At 39.3% G+C, this 22,703-nt stretch overlaps 1 protein-coding gene across 2 annotated transcripts in view; it reads left to right on the top strand.

Annotated features, from left to right (window-relative positions):
• The window catches only part of MCTP2 (multiple C2 and transmembrane domain containing 2), a 248,047-nt gene that overhangs the window by 120,022 nt on the left and 105,322 nt on the right, over positions 1–22,703 (top strand). The window contains exons 2-4 of one of the 2 annotated variants that reach the window (XM_067695631.1): positions 450–515; positions 9,862–10,048; positions 12,726–12,819. In XM_067695631.1, coding sequence (XP_067551732.1) covers positions 451–515; positions 9,862–10,048; positions 12,726–12,819 — 346 coding nt within the window. In that variant the 5' untranslated portion in view covers position 450. Of the gene's footprint in view, positions 1–384; positions 516–9,861; positions 10,049–12,725; positions 12,820–22,703 lie in introns of both variants that reach the window. The other variant, XM_067695625.1, reaches the window with a different exon arrangement.

The raw sequence follows: 22,703 nt of genomic DNA, 5'->3' as shown, positions 1-22,703 counted from the left end.
ATTATATAGAGAGCATATCTCAATAGTCATTATTGTATGTGTGTAAAAATATTATATAATAAATATATATATCAAAAGTATGTGTTTTATATATATATATATATATATATATAAAATTTATGGTTTCTTTTGGGATAACAGTGTTTCTCCAAATTTGGTGGATAAATTAGTGAGTCTGGGGAATCAGCTAAAAGAGTATGATGTTTTGCCAATTCCCGAAACCTTGAAGTCCCTTTCGTTTCCAAAAAGAAAAGTTTAACTTTATAAGAGCAATCATAACCATAATTATGATCTCCTGCTGTTTAGAAATGAAATGAATGTGTAGTTGCTGTAGCAATGAATGCCATTTTAAGAAAATAAATAATATAACTGCATGTTTTCTAGACACTGTGTAAGAGTGCAAATCCGCAGTGGCAGGAACAGTTTGACTTTCACTACTTCTCTGACAGGATGGGCATTTTGGACATTGAAGTGTGGGGAAAGGACAGCAAAAAGCACGAGGAACGTCTGGGCACGTGAGTCTGCTCTGCTTTTTAAACGGTGGGAGATGTGTCTGCATTGAGGCTGGTCTGAGGGAATATCTTTATCTGTTTGAGCTTAGAATAAAACCTCATATCCCCACCCCAAGGAGCCATAAGTTAGCTGGGCCCTAACCTGGGGAAAGTTTTTTCATTTTTTTAATTTAGTATTGATTACAACAGAAGAAAATTGTATGTGCCAGGAAGTCTCTAAAGAAAGATAATGTACCATCTCAGACTCTTTGGGAAATGTTGGTATAAGTGTCCAATGCACCCTATGATTTGGGTTTTGCTACTTAGTGAAATACCGTATAGTTTAGTAACACTGTGAAGCTAGGTGTCCCAAATTGATGGAAACTTTTCAGTGTCCTTGATGAACTTGGTGGCAAATCATAATGAAATCTATTGAGGCCAGATTTGTTTTATTTCTTTACTTTGGACCTTCCTAACTTAATTGAGGGGCTCACTCGTACATAATAAAAAATAGTGTAAGTACTATTGCTTCCTTATAGGATTGTAGTAAGAATATAGTCAAATGCAATTGTGCCTGCACTGTGACTGCTCCAGTTTGAGCATGAAGGAGATGCCGATGGAAGCGTGCATCTCTGATCTTTCTGATAGCCCTGCAAGTTCGTGGTATTATTTTTGTTTTATAGATGAGGAAATGGAGTGCAAAAGGTTTGCATACATCTTCGCTGTAGGCTTCAGAGCAGCGAGTGCGAGAGTCAGGATTCTGTGTTTTCAAAGACCAAGTTTTTCCCACCAAACTACTGCCTTTTGTTCAGCCCATATGCATACAATTTGTCCACCAGTCCTAAGTATAAGCATTTAAAGGACTCTCAACGGCTGTTTGTGGGCTTTTTCAAACCAAGTTCTCTGGAACCCTGGGTTCAGGGAGATGCCTTGGGATCACCTTGGAGAACGGGGGTCTCCTCAAACCAGAGCATCTCCACTTTTACCTGTGCTCTACATTGGTAGAGCTCCATTCGAGGGAAGAGTTTCCTGCTGAAAATGAAAGATTGAAAACACTCATCCAGTAGAACCCCTTCATTTTATAGATGAAGAAGTCCAGAGGCCCAGAGAAGTCATGTTTTTCCGTCAGCAAGGAATTTAGGGGCAGAAATGGGATGAGCCCCAGCTAACCCGTTACCTGATGCAGTGCTTTTTCTGTGTAAAACACTTAGCAGAGCCCGGTGCACGGAACGTCAGCTCTTTTTGCTGCCGTTACCCTGTCCCACCTCAGTGGCTCCTCCTGAGATAGACAGGTGGGAGTTTGGAGGCCGTGGAACATTCCTCCCATGCTTCTCAGCAGAGGCACCTTGTCTCATGGGATGGCCGGGCATGTTCCAGGTGCCTAATAAACCTGGCCCTCACCCACCTGATGCCAGCTACATTCCCCAATTATCCTGTGGAAGACACACACACACATACACTGACGGCTCATCCACACATGTCCAAACACCTGCTAGGAGAGCAGCACTGCTGACTGAGATATGGGTGCTTTTCCCTCCACGTGTCATGGCCCTTTGCTTTGCACAGCCCTCTCGTCCCCAGCTCTGTGCTGCTCTAGCAGGTAGTAGCCATGCTTCCTTGGAGATCTCCAGGGCCAGGTTTGTGTTTTGGGATACCAAACTAGGTCATGTCACACTCTCCAACCCAGGAGAGAGGTCTTCCTGTGGTCAAGCATTTGACAGATTTTGCCTGTCAGATGCCTTACTGGTCTCCCCCCAACCCTCTCCCCCATGGGGTAACTGAGACACCTCAGAGTCTTGCCAGTGTCTCCCACCCTGGTCACCACCGTGACACCCCAGTGCCCTGCCAACACCCACGGTAGGAGGGTCAGAAACTTTGTGCTAGCCAGCAGAGCAGGAATAAGTCACGTAAATGCACAAATGCAGAGAACTCTGTGTCCCAAAGCGTTATCTGAATGGTGGGAATTTGGGCCCCCAGTGATGGATGGCCAGCGTGTTATTTTAGTAGGTGCAGAAAATAATGGCCTTTCATTCTGCATGTCATTGTGCTGTTATGTTTCTTTCACATAATAGGAAACGCTTTTCCAAATGAGTGTTAAGTTTCTTTACAGACACAAAGAATAATTGGAGATGTCCCTCTTATGCCATGTTTTGTCATTTATTATTTGAGCTATTTCCTGTTTGTAACTTAGATGTATACCTGCCCCAGTGGTCATTCTGTCCTTCCTTTTCATGGATTTTAAAGGATTTTTTTTTTTTTTTTTTTGGTATCCTTTTCCTTTTTCCTCTCCTAAGGTACAAAAGATAACAAAAGTATCTCTTGGGAGTTGGCTACACAGCATTACCCTGCGTGAACTTCCAGGTGGGGTGAGACCTACCCTAAAATACATACTTCTTGTCAGAGTTAAAAGAGAGATTGTGCTGGCATATGCGTATCACAGACCTGTTACTTACTGTTCCTTCTTATTTGAAAATGTTCACTTATTGTTTTCCTGTTCTTTGTTGTAATTCTAAGCCTCAGTTATTTTATCTCCCAACTGTTGGGAAATAACTTTTTGCATGAGAAGGGTCTTTGACAATGTTGAATGAGTCATAACTGTCCTCAGACCTGTCTCATATTTTGTGTTTGGATAACACCTTGATGCTAGTAATTTAAAGTTCTGCATGGCCTAAGAAAGTCCTCTGCGGGGCAGTTTGATATGAGGGAAGGAACACCAGCCTCTGAGTTGTACTTCCTGGACTGGCTGGTAACCACGGTGTTTGCTAGCTGCGTGACCTTGGGCAGTGACTTTGTGGTTTTCTGTTTGTGTAATGGCGTTTTCCACCAATTTGCAGGTCATCATGGCAATTGGCACCAATGTCTCTTGTTGGTAGCTATTATTATTCCTATTAATTTTGAGATTTTTTTTCTGGTTGGTAACTATAGATCCCCACAACATTTGCAACTAAAATTGTGTCATTTAAGTAACTGAAACACTAGTTAAAATTCAGCATATTTTTGTTTCTTCAAAACAGGAGAGACATTTTTTATATTTTTTGGTAGAAGTGATCAGTGACTGTCTTCCAGGACATGGTGGGAAGGACATTCGTTGACTGGAGATCTGAGCAGTGTCAATTAGCCTGAACAATACTGGGTTTTGTAGCTGTGGACAGAAAGCTGGCGTAGTGGTCAGTTATGTGAAGAGAAATCACGTTGGCATTGGTGGGTTGCTGGCTTGGTGATGGTTCAGGCATGGCCCACCCCCGCCTGGTAGCCAGCCTCCTCCAGGCTCTCCTGAGTCACGGGGAACTTTCTGAAATCCCTTCCACTGAGCCACAGGTAACTCCTGAGGAAGTCAGGGCTGGTAAGATGAAGGTGCTTGGGCAAACCCAACAGCCCTCCCAGACCAGGGTGCCTACTAATTCAGCTGTTTATTCATGGACCAAAATAATCCAGTCTTTTGAGTCCATCGGTGGTCTAGAGACAGAATTTTTAGGGAGAAGTAAGAAATAAAGCTAAATATAACCTGCCCCAACTTTTAAACAAAATGGCAAGAGTAGAAATACAGATTAACCCCCTTGTCAACCTGTGCCATTTCAACATGATCGTATCATTTTCTTAAAGTATATTTTACATCTCCCTGTGATTCCGGAGATTAATTTGTCACAGAATATTCTAGACTTAATTTAGTTTGGAAACTTAAGAATGAGAATGCACAAGTTCATTTTAACTGGGCTGCCTCAGAGCCAATCCTCAGCGCCACGCGGTGCCTCAGAAAGTGGCTCTGACGTGCTACCAGTTTACTGGTGACTGTGGTGCAGAGGGGAATCAGGGCTAGAGGATTTCTTTGGACAGTCTGCACCCCATGTCGCTGATCTGCTCTTACAGCCAGGCATGACGCAGCCACCATTTTCTTCCTGTTCACCGCCTTCCTTAGCCTCTGAGATGTACAGCTTTTAAAACTCTAGCACCCTTTTCTTCCCCTTGCATTTAAGTGAAAAGCTGACCAGTCTGTAATATAAAGCATAGAATTATGGTAATGAATAAGAGGTTAAAAGCTACCATGGCAAGTGGAACTTAAGCAGGTTTGGCTGACTGATATGGTAAAATTATGTGTTGAATTAAAACATTAAAATGCGGTGGGATTAATGGAGCAAGACAGGAACAGGAGGTCAGAAACAACGCTAAATCAGCACATTAACTGCCTGTGGGCCAGAGGGGCTGGCTTTAATATATGCAGAGAAAAAAAAAAGCTTGCAGAGGAAAAAAAAATGTAATTTAGTCCTTGTTTCCTCCAGGTGAATAGAACAGCAGACTTCAATCTGGGAGGCACCTAGTACATATATTTATTTCCCCTTCTTTTTTTAGATAGGGGAGGAAGTAGACACTACAGAATATTTAGTTGGTTAACAAAAAATAAAAAACACTGACTTTATAATTTGGAGTTTTTGACTTGGAATTTTATTTTGCCACTGGGATGCATTTGTCCGTTCGTTCATTTTATTCAACAAATGTAGAGCACGTCGTGTATCAGACATCCTGCCAAGTGCTGGGGGTTCAGAGGTGGATCCTGTCCTCAGGCACTAGGTTGTGGGCAGCATCTTGGGGGCGGAAGGACAGCTTCCTGGAAGAAGAGAGTCTAAGCTGAGACCTGTAACATGAGAGGTGGTTAGCCTGATAAGGAGGAAGAACTTTCCAGGAAGATGGGACCACATGGACAAAGGCTTAGAGAGGAGGGAGAACACATTCTGAGAAACTGGAAAGGAACGAGAAGGGTGGGTGATGTCATGCGATCAAACTAGAGAGGAAGGCAGGAGTGAGGTCACAAAACCATCGGATTCCATGACCTGCAGATGAACAGCAGCAGCTCCTGGCTAGACACAGATGCATTAGTGCTCTGCTACTTTATGTTCCTAATGCAAAGCTTGTTATCGTAGTGGAGCTCTTTCGGACTGAATGGTCTAAGTTCTGACTTCGGAATGAGGATTTCCTGGTCACCTAAGGGCCAGCGTGTAGCACCTGCTGAACGATGGTCCAAACACGGTCACCCCCCTTGCCTGTGGAGTCACACATGATGCCACGGGAATAGACCTAATTTGCTAGTGCTCATTACTCATGTGTTTTACGTGGATGCCCTGAGCACGTGTTTTCCACATTGTTTCCTCAGATAGAAGAATAGTTTTATAAGTTTTATTGCTTTATCGGTTTTTGTTAACAAACGTGTCTTTAGATATGTTGGCCGGAGTCTCGTGGGCCATGGTGAGTTAAAATTTATTTTTTCTTTTAAATTATTCTTAGGTCAGTATTTCTTGATACCTTTATCAATGCGTTTGTACTGTCAGCTACCAACCTGGGAAAAAATTTTTAAATACTTCCATTGCTATAATTCACCACAGCTGAATGACTGGCATTTCTCCAGGTTAGGGGCCAGCAAACTAGGGCCCATGGGCCAAATGCAGATGGCTGCTTGTTTTTGAGTAAAGTTTTATTGGAAAACAGCCTTGTTCATTTGTGTACATTGTCTATTACTGCTTTCATGCTACAAGAAGAGAGCTGAGTAGTTGCAAGAGACCAGGTGGCCAACAAACTAAAAACATATTTACTGTCTTGCCCTTCACAGAAAAAATGGTCTTAGTTCCTATCACTTATTAATGTTGGTGTGGTTTTTAATGATCATTGGAACACTCATTATGAGAGCCCTTTAAACCACATATCTGAAAACTGAGGTTATTTTTCAAACAAAATTTGCATCCATAGTAGTAAGCTCAGTTTTCATCAATGCTCATACAAGGCTGCCATTTGGGTAGAGCTTGGGAAGAAACTTAGGGGATACAAAATGGAAGAGAAAGAGAATATATAACAACACCTGTAAAATTCTGGAATCAATGAGTGAGCAAGTATTGTTTATAAGAATGAGAAGGAAGGGAGGAGGAGGTGTTTTGATTTGCCCAGGAAGCTGGGCTGGATCTCTTCTCCTAGGCATTCTTAGGGGCCAACCCTGCACTTTTCCCAGAACTGGTAACTAAACAGTTAACAGAAAGCCTTGGAAAAGAACAGCAGATTCTGTAGTGCTTCAGTAGCAATGAGAAAAAATGAAGAGACTGACCAAATTATTTCGTACTTTCTCAGGGTAGAATCTGGTACCCTATAGAAAATTAAGGAAGCAGCCCAGAGTCTCCTTTCAAGATTTTTTATATTAAACATGTCTTTGATGAATATATTTCAGAATGATTATATCTTAAAGATTTTAGAGTATTTATCTTTACTTGAAACTAAAGAAAGCCATTTAGTTCATATGATACTTAACCTTTCTTTAGAAGATTCAATGAGTATTGTGGTAAAAGTATTCTGAAATTCTGGAAGAAAAGTCCTTAATTTTTTTTTTTTTTCCTTCTACTGCTTTTGCTGATCATACAAGCTAGTTCCTAGCTTGGTGTTAATGTAAATATTTCTTCAGCCTCTGGCTAACCTCCCGAACATTCTGGTTCTCCTTCAGATGTGAGGATGAGCTGAAGCCATGGGGACTGAGGTTGAAACAGAGAAAAATGGGAGGCCTGGAGGAAAGGGTTTTGTATGAGATTCATTTCTTCTTACTCCCATCTTTCCTTCTGTCTTCCAGAATGTGAAAATGAATGGGGAAGCCAGGTGGATAGAGCAGTTCAGTTCTAGAAAGTCATCCTTAGAGCGGGCGGTTAACACTAGGGAGAAGGTAGCTTTACATTAATTCATAAAACTAAAGACATCAGTGTTTTAAGAATCAATTAATTCATGTGATGGGGCAGGGACCCTAAGAAACTGGGTCATAATCTATGTGCAGAAGGATCAAGGTTTAATTTTGATTGGCCTGATGCCTATGTATCAATTTAATTTGCTCTTTCAAGTCACTAAGAAAGTAAAAGTAAGTATTTGATTGAATTCACTCATTAGTTAACTGGGAATGTAGAATCCATTAAGTTTGTCCTGAAATCCCCCATCTGGTGTTTATGGGGCTCTTTTATCTAAAATAGGCAAGGCTATGTTTTGTGCAGGGTTTCTTTCTTCGTTATCGAAATAATCTTTAAAACTGGGATAGGTGGAAAAGTTTCACAGTGGGCAGAAATGACTGAAAAGTTTGTGAAAATGTGTAATTTCTGAGACAAAATTCAATATTTAGTTTGCATTTCATCTGAGATGTGATTCACACTTGTTTAAGTTAATAAACTGCTCTGTTCAAGTAAGCTGTGCCTTTGGACAGTCAGGAGGAGAGTGTGCAAAGTTACTGTAAATATGCTAATATTGCTCACAGTCTTTTTAGATGACTTTTTTAGAATGACTGTCAGGTCCATTTTGAATTATCCAAGAAAAAAATTATTATTTCCTCATTATACATCATTTTTGACTCCCAAACATTATTTGCTCTCAGAGATCCTGTAACTTTTCCTTTGTTCAGAAGATAAATAAAACCACCACCACAACAGAAAGGTAAACTTCAAAGGACAAAACTGCCATTATTAATGATATTAAAATGAATGTGTCATAAATAGGTTATTGCTACTTTGGACTAATGGAGGTGACCACCAGAGAAAAGTCTTACAAATTCGGATCATTCGTCTTTCCGTAAGAAAGAGGTTTATTAAATGAAAGTGTATATAACAGTGGAAAATAATGCTTAGCAAAGTATTCCTAAGCAGATGAACTACTGCTATACTTGTTCAGAATTTGCGGGTACTTAGTTTTGTAGAAATGGCACAGTTAAAGCACTTGACATTTCTTTCTTTCCAAGCAAAATTAATTCTCCATTTACATACTTATGAAATATTTACTAACCCCTATTTTCACAGTAGTGAACTTTAACTTTGAAATATCCCTTATTGCACAGAAAAAAAAATTGTTTTGATTCAAATCATAGAGGGTTATTAAAAATATATATATATATATATAAATGTGTTTCCAGTAGAAATACTTGATGAATTTATTACATGCAAAAGCTCTAATTGCCACCTCTTCTGGTAACTGGAATCGCTTTTGGTAATTAGGAAGTAAATACCCACATATATTTAATTTTATAGGTACATATCACTATTAAAATATTTTCTGTGGTAAAAGCTGGTATAGACCTTTAATATTGATGTTTTTTGGGGAAGGGATTGCAAGCTTTCTTTTAAATTTATTGAACTGGAACATTTTCCATATCCATGTGGCTCAAAATTGTCTTTGCTTTATATATAAAGTAAGTTTACCTATTTCCTATTATCTGCAAACTTACAAAGTCCATTGATGATTAAGGGTAAGAATCCATTCCTGTCAGACATTCTGAGGCCGTGCTTCCATTTTTAAATAATGTCTTGAATAGTCATCTTATTCAAAAACTAGAGATGGCAAATGAGAACGAAAAACACACACTACCCTCCCTCACTCCGCTCAGCCCTGCCTACCTCACCTACCTGCACATAAACAAAGCCAGTGTGGTCCAGGCAATCCCAGACTTTTCGTGTCAAAGCAAATAAATGGCTTAGCACCTCAGCGCCCCCCTTATGGGTGTTTGCTTCTGTATTTAAATGTGTTTGAGGTTTTCAACATCGCCAGAACATTGACTGTTAAGAGGCGGAAAACATGCAATTTATAGCAGATGGGTGCAGCCTTTTCTGGCAGTGCCGCCAAAATGGGATCCATCAGTAGCACTTCACGCTCCATTTGTCTAACAGAAACCCACCTGGGGAAATCCTGTGGAACTATGCCTATTAGGAAAACACCTTAACACATTTCTTTAAATAAAAACTGGCCAGTCGGCATTAATCTAGAAGAAAGTGGTTTCTCCATTAACCCTCTCCAGCTTGCAAAGCTCCTATCTTTTCTTCCTTTTTTTTTGAACCAATGTCTCTTATTCTCTTTGCCGGTAGAAGACCAGCCAAGAGCAGCCCAGAGCAGCCTTCTAGAGCCGGCATCCATAGTGTTGAAACTTTGAAACTGTTTTCTTCCTCGTTCTTGATCTCATCGTTTCTCTGCAGACCTTATTTGTCAAAGATCTGCTGCTTCTCAGGTTCATTTGCCACTTTCTCCACGCTGCCTTTTCTTTGTTTTTCCTTGATCACTTTCTTTCCTTCATTCAGGGTATGTTAGGCTGGGATGGAGTGTTACCAGCCAGGGGAGCCCTTGCAACCTTCACTACTCAACCAGCCCATATATAAATGTGTTTCCAGTAGAAATACTTGATGAATTTATTACATGCAAAAGCTCTAATTGCCACCTCTTCTAGTAACTGGAATCGCTGGATTCTAGTAACTGGAATCGCCCATGCCCAGACAGCGTGAGGTTTCATGGGGAGGATGAAATGAAAATCAGGTGCTTTGGAGGTTCAGCAGCTGCCACGCGTTAATCTCTTTTCTGTCTCTGATTCCTGCAACTTCTCCAGGTGTAAAGTGGATATCTCAGCCCTCCCACTGAAGCAAGCCAACTGCCTGGAGCTGCCTCTGGAGAGCTGCCTGGGGACACTCTTGATGCTGGTCACCCTCACGCCCTGCGCGGGAGTCTCCGTCTCAGATCTGTGTGTGTGCCCCTTGGCAGATCCCAGCGAGAGAAAGCAGATCGCCCAGCGATTCGTGAGTGCTTTGCCTTGCTACACCCGCTCCCGACCCCCGCACCCACCCACACTTCTAAGTTGAAACAAAGTCTATGAATTGAAAAACTGCCTCCAGAGAGATCTTTGTCCAAAGTTTAATGGTATGTCTCCTAAAACAAGACATCAGCCCTAGAGGTTAATGCATTAGTGAGAAGGTGACAGTAGATTATAGAGTTTGCCTTCCTATTTTAAAAGACAAAAAAAGGTATTTGAGTTTTTAGTATCCTGGATCTCTTTGGAGAAAATTGAAATCCTCAAGGGGGCAAAAGGTTGTTTAGCATGTCTGTATATGTAAATAAGAATTTTATTTTATTTTTTTAATTTTTATTTTGGAATATAGTTGATTTGCAATGTTGTGTTAGTTTTAGGTGTACAGCTAAGTGATTCAGTTATACGTACACATATATCCATTCTTTTTCAGATTCTTTTCCCATATAGGTTACTACAGAATATTGAGTATAGTTCCCTGTGCTATATAGTAGGTCCTTGTTGATTTTCTGTTTTATATATAGCAGTGTGTATATGTTAATCCCAAACTCCTAATTTATTTCTCCCCACCACGTTTTCCCTTTGGTAACCATAAGTTTGTTTTCCAAGTCTGTGAGTCTGTTTCTATTTTGTAAGTAAGTTCATTTGTATCATTTTTAGGAATTTTAATATAAGTTCACAAAAGCTGCTTTTTAAAAAACCAAATATTAATGTTTGCCATGTTGTAGATACTTTTCTAGAACCTCTTAAGATCAAGTGAGAAAGCGCTTGTGTCTCATAAAGCAAAGCCAAGCCGTAGACAGGCATGAAAGACTTATTCCATACTACCCTGGATAAGAGCAGTTTGTGATTTTTGCCTAAGTAGTTGCAATTTGCTTAAAAGACCACTCAGCATTTTTAAATCAAATGACTTTGTCCTTGTCATTATTTTTGTGCTCTGGCTTTCTAGGTGTCTTTATTTGCATTCTCGTTTTATTCCATCTTCTTTGTGAATCAATACATTTATTTTATTGCCACACACACGAAAGGCATGTTTTAGGAAAGTGGCATGGAAGTGAAGCAAAGATGAATACCTATTTAATGGGAATATTATTCTCAGCATAAACTTTAGTGCCTCCAGACTCCTTCACTGTGCAGGCGTATTGATTAATTGAATAAACCTTTATCTTCAGGAGTACAAAGCCTAGCCACACATCTTAATGACAACACAAGATTCTGCATGCAAGGTAGATGTACTCTAAAGAAGTTTTGACAAAATCCACTTTTAATATTCTCTTTGATGACTTTAGTTAAGCAAGTGAAAATAAAACACTTCCCCAAACTTTCCCATGGATAAATTGCACAATTTACCAAATTCATGAGGAGTGTCATGCATTTATAAGGTGACATTAGGTAAGATCATAATGACTGCTTTGAATAATGTCTCAGGATTTGAGGAATACTCATTGAAAAGAGATTTGAAAAGCCAGTAATCAAAATAAAAAGATCAATTTTTTTTTTTTTTTTTTTAGCTAAGGAGCTGACCAGCATGCTAGAGGGAAAGATACTGTGTTACAAGACACAAGTTCCGGACCCCTGGATTTGTTTTTTAGGTTTTAAGAATAGATAATCTTCAAAGGCATTTTGCCTCTAAATTATGAAAGTACTTTATCTCAGATGTTTCCATTTTAGCTTAAACACTAGTTTTTTTTCTGTTTGTTTTTTTTAAGATTGAAAATACTGTTTGAAGAAACAACTTCCAAAAGTTCTTAGGAATGGTGCTTCCTAAGGTTTACGTTAGGCAAACCTTAGCTATTATTAAGCTTTTGTTATTCTTTCCTGAAATGCCTAAATAACAAGGATTTTACTACCCTTCCATAAATCCCTGGGGTCCACTTATCACAGGTTTTTAGTTATCTAATGATGACGGAAACACTGTATCCAAAGGTCTGAAAGCAGCATCTTTTTCAGCAAACGTGTTTTGGAGGCATGCAAAGAGCATTTATTTGCTTATCTCTTATCTCATGCACAATTTCTAAAGAAGGCAATGTGCATAGACATCTAAATATTTCTATACATGCTTAAGAATTATCAGTAGATATATTAGAGCTTTGGCACATGCAAACTAAAAATGAAAGTAAATGTGATTACAGAGCAGTACTAGATGCTCAGTCTCTAATGAGCTGGCTGTAACATGGACTAGAAAATTCATTCCATTTCCATCCCTACTCTCTTTCTGGTAGTAATAAGTATCTACGGAGGGTCCAAGTTTAGTCCTCTGATATCCATAAAGTTTGTTCTAACTAGGTCAGAATAATGTTGCCTTTTCGGATGATTTAAAAGTTTCATTAAAGAGAAAGGGGGAAAGAGAATGAATGTAGTTCTACACCCATTTTCCCGGTGGGATGTCTGTACTATGGCCAGGGGGTGATGTTAAAAGTAGATTGCATGTGCTTTGTAATTTGTTTATTTTGAAAGGGGAGTTAATTAATTCTCAGTCACTTTTAATCTGGTTGCTGCAAATGCCTAAGTTTCCTGTTGACTGATGCAATGCACATTGGAACTTTTCTTAGCATTGCATGAGAAAGATGATGATAAATCTAGAAGGTACTTCCTATAGGGACTTTTTGGCATTAAACAGTATATTAGAAAGCTATGTTCATTTGTGATCTACTTTTCTCCCCCCCCAGAGCTTACGGAACTCCCTGAAAAATATGAAGGACGTCGGCATTTTACAAGTGAAGGTTTTAAAGGCGGTAGATCTCTTAGCAGCAGATTTCTCAGGTATAGAAAATTTTCATCTTTTTATTCATTTTTATTTATTTCCTGCTTTGAAGTGATCCGGTGGCAGAGTGAAATGTTTTACCAAGTAGAAGCATGTACAGAGCAATCATACTCTTTCAGTCAGAGTCACAGAAGAAAAAAAGGTGCAGACAACAAGTTCTCTCACTTCACATTTTTCGCAAATTATCTTTTTCAAGTAATTTTCCTACGATTAGATAATGTGCTCGTCCATTTAGCTTTCAAAGATACTTGTGGATGATTCACGTCGTGACTTCTTTATTTGTTGAATGTTTGGTCAAGCTTTTCTATAGGACCTCAGAAGGCAGATTTGACTTCTTGCAGCGCTGTGTGCAGACAGTGTTTTATTCTTCACAGGGTACAGTACATGGGTCCTAAATCTGGCTGGCTGGCACTTCTCTGTAACAGTAGCCAAGGTCTTGGCCATGGAGCCACTTTGCCATTGCCATTGTTATGTACAAAATTCCTCTCGGTGCTTCACTACCTGGAACTTATAGACAGAGGCTGGAACTGACATGCTTTGTGCTGAATTATGCTTGACTATGGAGGAGGGTAATCCAAACGTTCCAGTGTCTGATCAGAGGATGCCTCTCCACTCATTGCCGAATTACTCCCTTGTACTGACTAACAATTTAAGCACCTATATGACAGATGCTATTTACCAAGTAAATTGATGAATATGAAGACTATTACACAACATGGATCTATCTATTAATGCAGTGGTGCATTTTTGTTGTTGTTGTTCTATCATAATTTTAGAATGTGGTCTACTCTATATTTGTGTAACCTCTGAACTTCTGAGTTTGAGGTAGCTCAAACTCTGGAAAAGAGAATGTTAATTAGAAGCACTTTATATTACAAAAATGATGGGATATATGAACTTAGTTTAAAAAAATAGAGTTCTCCTCAACCTCCTTCAAAAAATGAACCAATGGAAATCACTACTCTATAAGCCCCCCAAATAAGGTGATCTCAATTTTAAGGAAATGCCTAGTGAGAGTATCCAAAAATGCTTTTTCAGCCAATATGAATATATAAATTCTCAGGGTTGTGGATGAAATACTTCAGTAATGACTTGTAATATTCATCAGTTTACTTGCAAATTTTATATAGTCTTAGATTGATTTAGAAATTTTCCTTCTGAAACTTACAGTTTATGAAAATGCTTAATTCAGACGTTTCCTGTGCCTTTGACAGTAGTTTTTTCATCACTAAAGCACAGGTAGAGTTATCGACCAGTTTTCCAGAGCAAATTGTGTTTTACTTCCATCTCAGTGTTTAGATACAACACTGTTTGAATCTGTGATTGTTGATGTCTCAGGCGCCAAGAACTCATTTATGCTTTCAAGCAGTATTTTCAAATATTCTTTCTGTAGTTGTGTATTTTGTGTTCGCCAGGAACTAATTGAAATGCATTAAACGTTTTTTTAAAAGGCTTGTGTACAACTACATCCATATGTGGAAATACTTTTTAAAAACTTACCTTATTTTATGCCTCCTATCAGGTGACTTCCATACCCCCAAAACTAGTATTGATGGAGGTTGTTTCAGGCCAATGTGAGTTCTCCAAAGAGTACTTTGACTATTAAAGTGTATAGGAGAGAAACCTGGAAAATGGAAGTTTTTATAAAGATCAGATGATAAGGCAAAACCCACTTTTCAGAAGAATAATTTTGGGGCAAAATGCTACCATTTTGTCATTTTCTTTATATTCAAGATATTCAGTAGATAGTTTTGGAGTGGATGAAGGTGGTGAGTACCTGAGGATTCCATTAACAAAAAGCAGTGGTTAGAAGCCAAATAATGCTAAGCGATTTAGCTAAATGCCCTGGCGTTTTACTATATCTGTATTATTTATGAGAAAATCATCACTTTTCTGAATTGAAACAAAGATCCTTGTCATTAGCTAAGCATGTCTTTAGACCATATCGATCTTTATTCTTAGAATCAAATTTCACAGTCTAATGTTCTTTATAGGTTGGTAGCCTCATCCAGTCTCTTCCAAACCAAGGTGTTGCTTTAGGGCAACAAAGTGGACCTAGTCCAGAGAGTTGTAAAGTAACTTTTCTATGTGAAAAAAGAAGTGGATTCAGGTTGCTGTGAGGTAGCAGTAGAGATGTAATTAATGCCTCCGAGATGTTAGCGATCATATCATATAGTGGCGACTCATACATTATTACTGTTATTATTGTTACCAATTCACTTGATATGCAGAAAAAAAAATGCCAGCTTCACTTGATCATGGATCAGAAGAGGTACTCATCATTGCCAGTGCCGGAAACATTTAAAGAATAACTATTTATACCCAGCATTTTCCAGTCAGCCTTGCCTTATAACTGAGTGTTTCATTGCACTTGCTCAGGGAACAAAATATTCATTCCTGCAAATTAAAAAGAACTGCATTTACTCTGAATAACCAGGCACATTCTCAAAGAATGGTGGTCGTTTTAGACAGTGCAAAAGGGAACATTCCAACATTCCTACTTTTTTTCATGTTAGTTTTGTGTTTTTTTCTGTAATTGTTTGTTTCTTGAAAACAATACCAAATAACCATAATAACTGATGCTTCAAGTTAGATTCAGGGACTCTGATAAAACAAAAGTCCACGGGAGCAGATCTTGGCAGTGGTCCATATGGAGGTGAAGGTTATGGTTTGCAGAGTGCAGGGACCTTTTGTCCTAGAGGAGAAATGAAAGCACTTGGCAGCCCTGTGATCAGTGGTTTGCCAATTTTAAAGTTATCTATATATTTGCAAGTAGCAATTAGAAAAAGAAAATATCAGTCACTTATGCTAATCGGATCAAAGTTAGGTGGATATTCCTCATGAGTGGTTATTGACGTTATGATTATGTAGCCGTAAAAATAAATTAAACTTGAGGGACATTGAATCCTCATTACTTTGCTAGTACTTTAGAATATTGGAATAATATATATCATATATATAGATTATATATATACACGCACTAAGGTGAACTTCTTTGTAATTAAAAATTTAACTTTTTTTTTTTTTTTTTTGGTACATGGGCCTCTCACCACCGTGGCCTCTCCCATTGTGGAGCAGAGGCTCCGGATGCGCAGGCTCAGCGGCCATGGCCCACGGGCCCAGCCGCTCCGGGGCATGTGGGATCCTCCTGGACCAGGGCATGAATCCGCGTCCCCTGCATCGGCAGGCGGACTCCCAACCACTGTGCCACCAGGGAAGCCCTTAACTTTTTTATATAAAGAAAACAATTAGTGTAGCTTTCCAAATGTTATAAGATATTAATAACCTAAATCTAGATATGTTACCAATATTAAGATATTTATAAAAGATAAAGGCTTCAGTGTTCTAGTGTGTAGAAAAGATAATTTATTATTTTTGAAACTAATTCATTCTTTTCTAAATATGCTATTTTATTGTGTGATTGAACCTACCCTAGAATTAATAAATTTAAATATAGCTTGGCATTTTTGTGTGTGTATCTGACATTTGTTTGTATATAAGTGAGAAGACTTTTTATTTTAAAGAATCGGAGGTAATTAACTTCTCTTGCAGTCTAAAATTGGTGAAAGATATTTTAATGTTCTCTACAGCCAATATGAGATATGGATAGCCATACACAGTTATTCTAATAGAAAAGCCTGTCAGATATTTTTATTAAAGCATTTGTCTCACAAACACCTTGTGTCCAATGTAACCTAAAATTTTTAAGTAATAGGTTATCCTGCCTGATGTCAGTGCTTCTGTAGTAAACAAGGCCATAGCCTTGATTCACAAAACAGATGATAAATTGTACTTTGAAACTCAAGGTGAACACAGCTGTTGGTAATGTTTAATGAGACCAACATACTTCACTCAGCTGCCTCTAGTCTTAGAACTCAGCTGTTTTGAGAAGAAAGCAATAAAAACCAAACAAAAACAATGCAGAGTTTGTTTCATAGGCTATAAAAAGGTAATCAAGTAGATAATAGGTAAACAGAAAAATAGGGAACTGAAATATTTTCTGATCAGAATTGTATTTCAGTACAAATGGCAATGCTTATCTTACCTATTGGGAGATCCACCAGTGAAGAGTAGGAAAGTATTTACCGTGTTCAGCGCATACACGGAGAAATGTTCTGGATAGCCTTGTTATAATTGATAGAATATTGTGGGGAAGCTTCCAGAATTGTACCACGGAGGGGCTCCTTCCGTGTATCAGTACTGAAACCATCACGGCCTCTATTTGCATAACGCACCTGCCAAAATTCAGCACTTAGTCAATGATCCTTCTCTTATATTCTTAGAATCAAAATGTGGGTTTCACACATCTTCCTCCCTACTAATTAAGCTTTCTGTATATTAATTTTGTTCTTAAAGAATTCTTATATATTAACACCCTTCTCCTTAACGAATCTTCCAGTGGCAGGATGGGTTATTCTTTAGTCTTCCTCCAATTTATTCCTCCACCGTGTTAACACCACCAAGATGACCCTAGCCATTAAGTATTCTGACATAAAATAGGGGCGATAGAAGCTTAGGAGAGTTTTCTTTACCTCGTCATGCCAGCAGTGGCAAAAGAGCAAAGAGGACAGCATTGCAAGCCCACCTCCATATAGGATGATAGTAAGTGTTCTAACAACATAGCATAATAGGGTGTGGGTCTCAACAGCCCTTCTTTTGGTATAGCACAATCCCATCTTAATTTTTCATGTTCCTGTCATAATACGCTCTATGTCATGATGAGAAGCTGGGGAATTATCAGGAGGCAACGAAGGAACAAAACTGGAAATAACCATCTTTCCTCACAATTTGGAGTTACTGTTCTCCAGGGGTCTTTTTATCATTGCGATTTTTTGTTACTTTTTGCCATACAAAACCCACCCATAAAACACAAAAATTTTCCAAATATATCAGGATTTTTTTGACTTCTTGGCTGTAAGATTGTCACTTGGACCCTTTCTCTGTTTCCAATGTGAGTAAGACAACTACCAAGTTAACAGAATCTTGTAATTAGAGAATCTTTATCAGAGGAATGGAAAAGACTATGTTTTCAAACAAAAAATATGGGTTATGGGGAAGTAGTCTTATGTGATAAATAAGCATGTCAGGAGCCATAACAGTGCCTGATCCAGGAGAACAAAGACATTTAATTCAAGAACTCCATACTTCTTTTCAGGGAGCCCAGTGTAGTTTTCCAAATGCTTTTTGAGTTTGTCTTAATTTAAGAAAAGTCACCTTGGTGGGTAGATCTAGTGATCTACAAGAAATGTTCATTGAGCAGCTACTACAGATCTGACACACCTACCTGTAGGGAGCTTGTGATCACTTCACTCTTCCTTCTCTAGGGGGCAGTGAGTATCATTGATGTGAATGAGGACCTTGCTCAAAATTGGGTGGCATTTTTAGTTGAGTGGTTCCTTGGCAATGCCATTAGGAGGAGCTCTCTGTTCCACACGCAGGGTTGCTCTCCCATGACTGGTAAAGTTCTCCATTCATTCATTAAGTACACGATCCCTTTCCAAGAGACTGAAACTCATGCTTTCGGTAAATTAATCTTCAGCTCAATAATTTATTCACTGAAAATGAAAATTATTCCCCATTTTATTTGCTCTTTATTTTTATGGTAGCTGCCTTTCATTTTAATCCCCATGTATTATGGTATAGAAGATGTATAGAAACAGATGTGTACCAGCCTTGGGTCCACTTAAGCCTCCAGCTTCTCATGGGTATTTTGAGAGTTAAATTAAAACCTAAATGAGCATACCTGACACATATTACATGCTCAATAAATGCTATTCCCATTCTTTATTAAATTTATTTTTTTAGAGTAGAGTTGACCTGGGGAATTTCACAGGTTATTGTCTTCTTGGTATTTTGTTTATGATTTCTCTAATTTTAAATAATGTTGGAAATATCAGCATTGCTAATCACTTTTAGCTTCTCAACCACTTTTAGAAATCTGTAGTTACCACTCTATGATGTTTGTTTCTTTTTGTTTCTGTTTCTATTGCCTGATAAAAGTGAAGGAAAAACATGCTTCATGGTAGGAAAATTCTCTTACTTAAACCAGTTTAGTGCTTGTATTCACATTTTGATAATATGGATAATAGTTTTATCGATATAAAATGCTTTTATGAGCTCAATTTTTTGTTGTATATAAAAGTGCTGTTTTGAGAAACTGTTGACCAAAATATTGCAGTTACATACCATATTATAGTGTAGAGATATTCCAGCCATATGCTGTAATACTGACGTTTGAGTAGTTTCTGTAAATTATAACACTAGCTTTGTTTTCTGTTGTTTTGGGTTTTATTGAAACATAAGACTGCTTGTATCAAAAGAGAAATAAAATAGTCCTATGGTTGTTGTTCATTGGGAATTTTAAGTCACATGTCCATTTTCTAGTTTGTTTTCATTGTCTGCTGTTTGAAGCTATATTCATAGCAATATGTCCCCTCTTAAAGATGCCCCCTTTTCAAAGGGTTGACTGTAATTGAATTTCTAGGAAGCTCAACCATAGTTATTCAGTGCTCTTAATTTTCATGAGAACCTCAGGGCTAGATGAGCCCAAGTCAAGAACAACTTTTTAAAAACACGTAAAAAACGATACAAATCTGCTCCGGCAGGCCATCTGCTTTAGCGGTCAGCCAAGGAACATGAACTCTAGTTGATGTAAAGTTTGGGAGTTTATCGAAGACTTAGCAGTTTGTAGCTTACCTGGTACCTTGTGAGTGAATGAGTTCAGTTCATTGATTAACAACTGATCTTACTGGCTGGCTTCTTAGTACGCTCTTCATTTACTCAGCCAGTACACCTCCTCTGTGTGTGAGCCTGTGGTGGGTCCTGGTGACATGGTGGGGGAGAGGAATTGGTCCCTGCCTTCACATGGAATGACTGCTAACCCAGTGGCATCTAATGACAATGATACTGTCAAGGTCAAGAACAGGCGTCCAGGTTCATTAAAGGGACACCTGACTGGTGTTCCTGCAGGAAGTGATGTTTTAGCTGAGGTGTCAGGGATAAGGAGGGATTAGCACAGTAGAGCTGAAGGAAAAGAAGTTTTCAAATGAGGGAACAGCATGTTCCAAAGCCTGCAGGGCTTTCCCAAGACATGCAGAAAAGCAAGTGAAACTGGAGAACAGAGCAAGGAGACCCTTAGGGGCAAGGAGGCTATTGTTATTAGGCGGGACCGGATTATATAGGAACATGGGGTCCAGGTGAAGAAATTAGAGACATTTTTAAGTAGGGAACTGATATGATCCGATATGAACTTAAATACAAGTTTATTCTGGTGGCTGCAAAGAGCAGGGATTTTGGGGGTGCAAGACTGAAAATGGGGAGATGTTAGGCAGATTCAGTGGATGATGGTGCTTTATGGAGCTTGAGCGGTGACAGGGGAATGGAATTAGGAGAAGGAAAAATTCTCATGTCATCAGTTGTTTGTGCTAGAATATTATTACAACATCAGAAATGTAGTTAAAAAACATTTCAGCAATAGTGTCCTCTTCCTTTGCAGACCTCACAGTCCTAAGTGAGACCTGTCTGTCCCCAGCTCTGGATGTCTGCCGCGGTGAAGCGATCCGTCCTCATCTGCAGGATGCCACCGAGGCCATTGTTTGGATTAAAGATGCTTGCAACCCACTCGGGAAGGCAGGAGATACTTGAAAGTTAGGTCCAGAAGGAATAGAGATCAGTGTTTTCTCTTTCTTTAAAAATCCGTCTCACAGCCCAGCACAGTACTTTCCACATTTTAGGAAACCATAAATTATTTGTTGAAGGGAGGAGCAGGTACATCATACGGTGTGGCATTATGATGCCCAAACTAATGATCATAGGAGACTGAGTGGGGAGCTCCCTGGAGTTTAAGGTGGCAGAGAAAGTTCCATGCTGATGATGCATCTTGAACTAGGCCTCGGAGGTTAGTTGGTCCTGTTTTTTTTTGTTTGTTTGTTTTTGTTTTGGAGAGGAGCAGGGCTTGAAAGAGCATTGCAGGGAGAAGCCATTCCACACGCAGAGTTAGGAAGCATGACTGAGCCCCGTACCTCTGTGTGCTGGTCAGGGGTGGGGCACAGACACGCCAACTTGATAAAGGTTAGGAAATAGGAGATAGATCAGGATGGATGGTGTGGGATAAGTTGTCAGAGAACACAGATTTTCAGGATGAACACTAGAACTGGCTCCAATATGCAAAAGTAAGGTTTATCAACAGATGGTTGGGGGCAAGAATTGAAGGGAGAGATTTTGGAAATGAAGTCTGGAGTGGCTGTTGTCCCCACTCCCACATCCGCCCCTAGCCTGAGCTATAATGCTCCACAGTTAGCTTCAGGAATTACCTTCCTCTAGAAAGTCTTGCCCCTTGTGTTGACAGTCTTTGGTGGCTCCTGGCTGCTTGATAAGTAAAAAGAAATAAATTTTTTAAAAACGGCACCAGTCATGGCCTTCCAGGCTTCCAGCCAGTCTCTTCCTTTATCCACCCATATCTTACATTTCCTGATCACCACTCTTTAGCTGTATATATGCATATATATGTATCTATATCTGTATCTGTCTATCTATTATCTATCTATCCATCTACTTAATGAATGTTAGGCTCCGATCTGTCCCTATCTCCTCAGCAAGGACCTACCCATTTCTTTTAACCGAATCAGTCTCCTCCTAAACCTTGCTTAGAATTCACCTCCACTGTGAAATCTTTCTGGACTTTAACCAACCAACTTAAATGTCTCTGAACTTTGGTTTCCTCATCTGCAAAATGGCACAGACATACCTTACCTCATAGAATGGACGTGAAGATTAAAGGAGAACCTGCATGAAGCATCGTTTTTTGCACAGAGCGGGAGGAGCCTGGCTCCCTCCAGCCAACACCCATCAGCAGAGCCCAAAGTCCCCTGCTGCCTTCTGTCACTGGGCCAGGACACTCTTCACAGGGCATGAGAGGGGCATGCATACCTTGGTTGTGCCTGCAATGGGATACAGGGCTAAATACAGAACAGAGATGTACAGGTGTGCAGTGGAAAAGGGGCAAGGAAAATATACAGTTGGAGATCACAGAGGGGAACAGCTTAGTCCTCTGGCAGAGGGTGTGAGCGAAGTTTTCACTGGAAAGGTGACATTTGCTGAAAAGCATAATTATTATGAGAGTTCCTTGAAGGTAATGACTTGGTGGTCTGTGTACATTGGGGCCGGCCTGGTTCAGTGCCAAGAGCAGAATGGGCGCTTAATAAATATTTGTTGGATGAACGATTTGACCTCTAAAATACTTTTATTGCTTGTCATTCAACTTCTGTAACTAATATAAAGGTAAAATTATTTAAGCGAGGAACCTCCACTTGCCATTCAAGGAATACAAATGAATTTTAACGTGCTGTTCAAAAATAGCAAAGGCTATTGAGAGCAAGGCGCTGAAACACCACCCCACTGTGAATCGGAATCACCAGTGGTGTAGCCGTGTCAAGGTGACACGGCATCTGGATGTAGAAGAGGTCATCTAGATGTTTTACCTGTGAAAACAGGTGGAGCAAAGAGCAAAAGTGCAGACCCAAGTGTATATATGTCACTTTGTCTGGTACTGTTTGCTTGGTACTCTTGGGAAACATTTGTGATGGGAGATCGTTTTATCATGATTGAATAAAAATACTCATTATTTAAATTTTTTTTGAAAGTCCCTGTCTATCTGGAATCTTTGAAGGGCAAGAAATCAGTCCTAAAGTGTATATACATTACTCTATAAATGTGTTAATGTCTTCGCTTCTTCTTCCTCCTCTCTGCCTGTTTATACTGTCATATTAATAAATGCAGCATTTTAATGAGCTTTGACGGAATTATCTTCAGAGAGTCGGCGGAGTGTGTTCCTTGGAGACACACAACTGAAGTTCCCAGTTCCTGGAAGGAAGGCTGTTCCTTA

This window comes from Pseudorca crassidens, chromosome 1 (genome assembly GCF_039906515.1).
Source record: "Pseudorca crassidens isolate mPseCra1 chromosome 1, mPseCra1.hap1, whole genome shotgun sequence".
Taxonomy (NCBI): Eukaryota; Metazoa; Chordata; class Mammalia; order Artiodactyla; family Delphinidae; genus Pseudorca; species Pseudorca crassidens.
The sequence above is the reverse complement of the archived record's forward strand: the minus strand, read 5'-3'. Positions and strand labels throughout refer to the sequence as shown.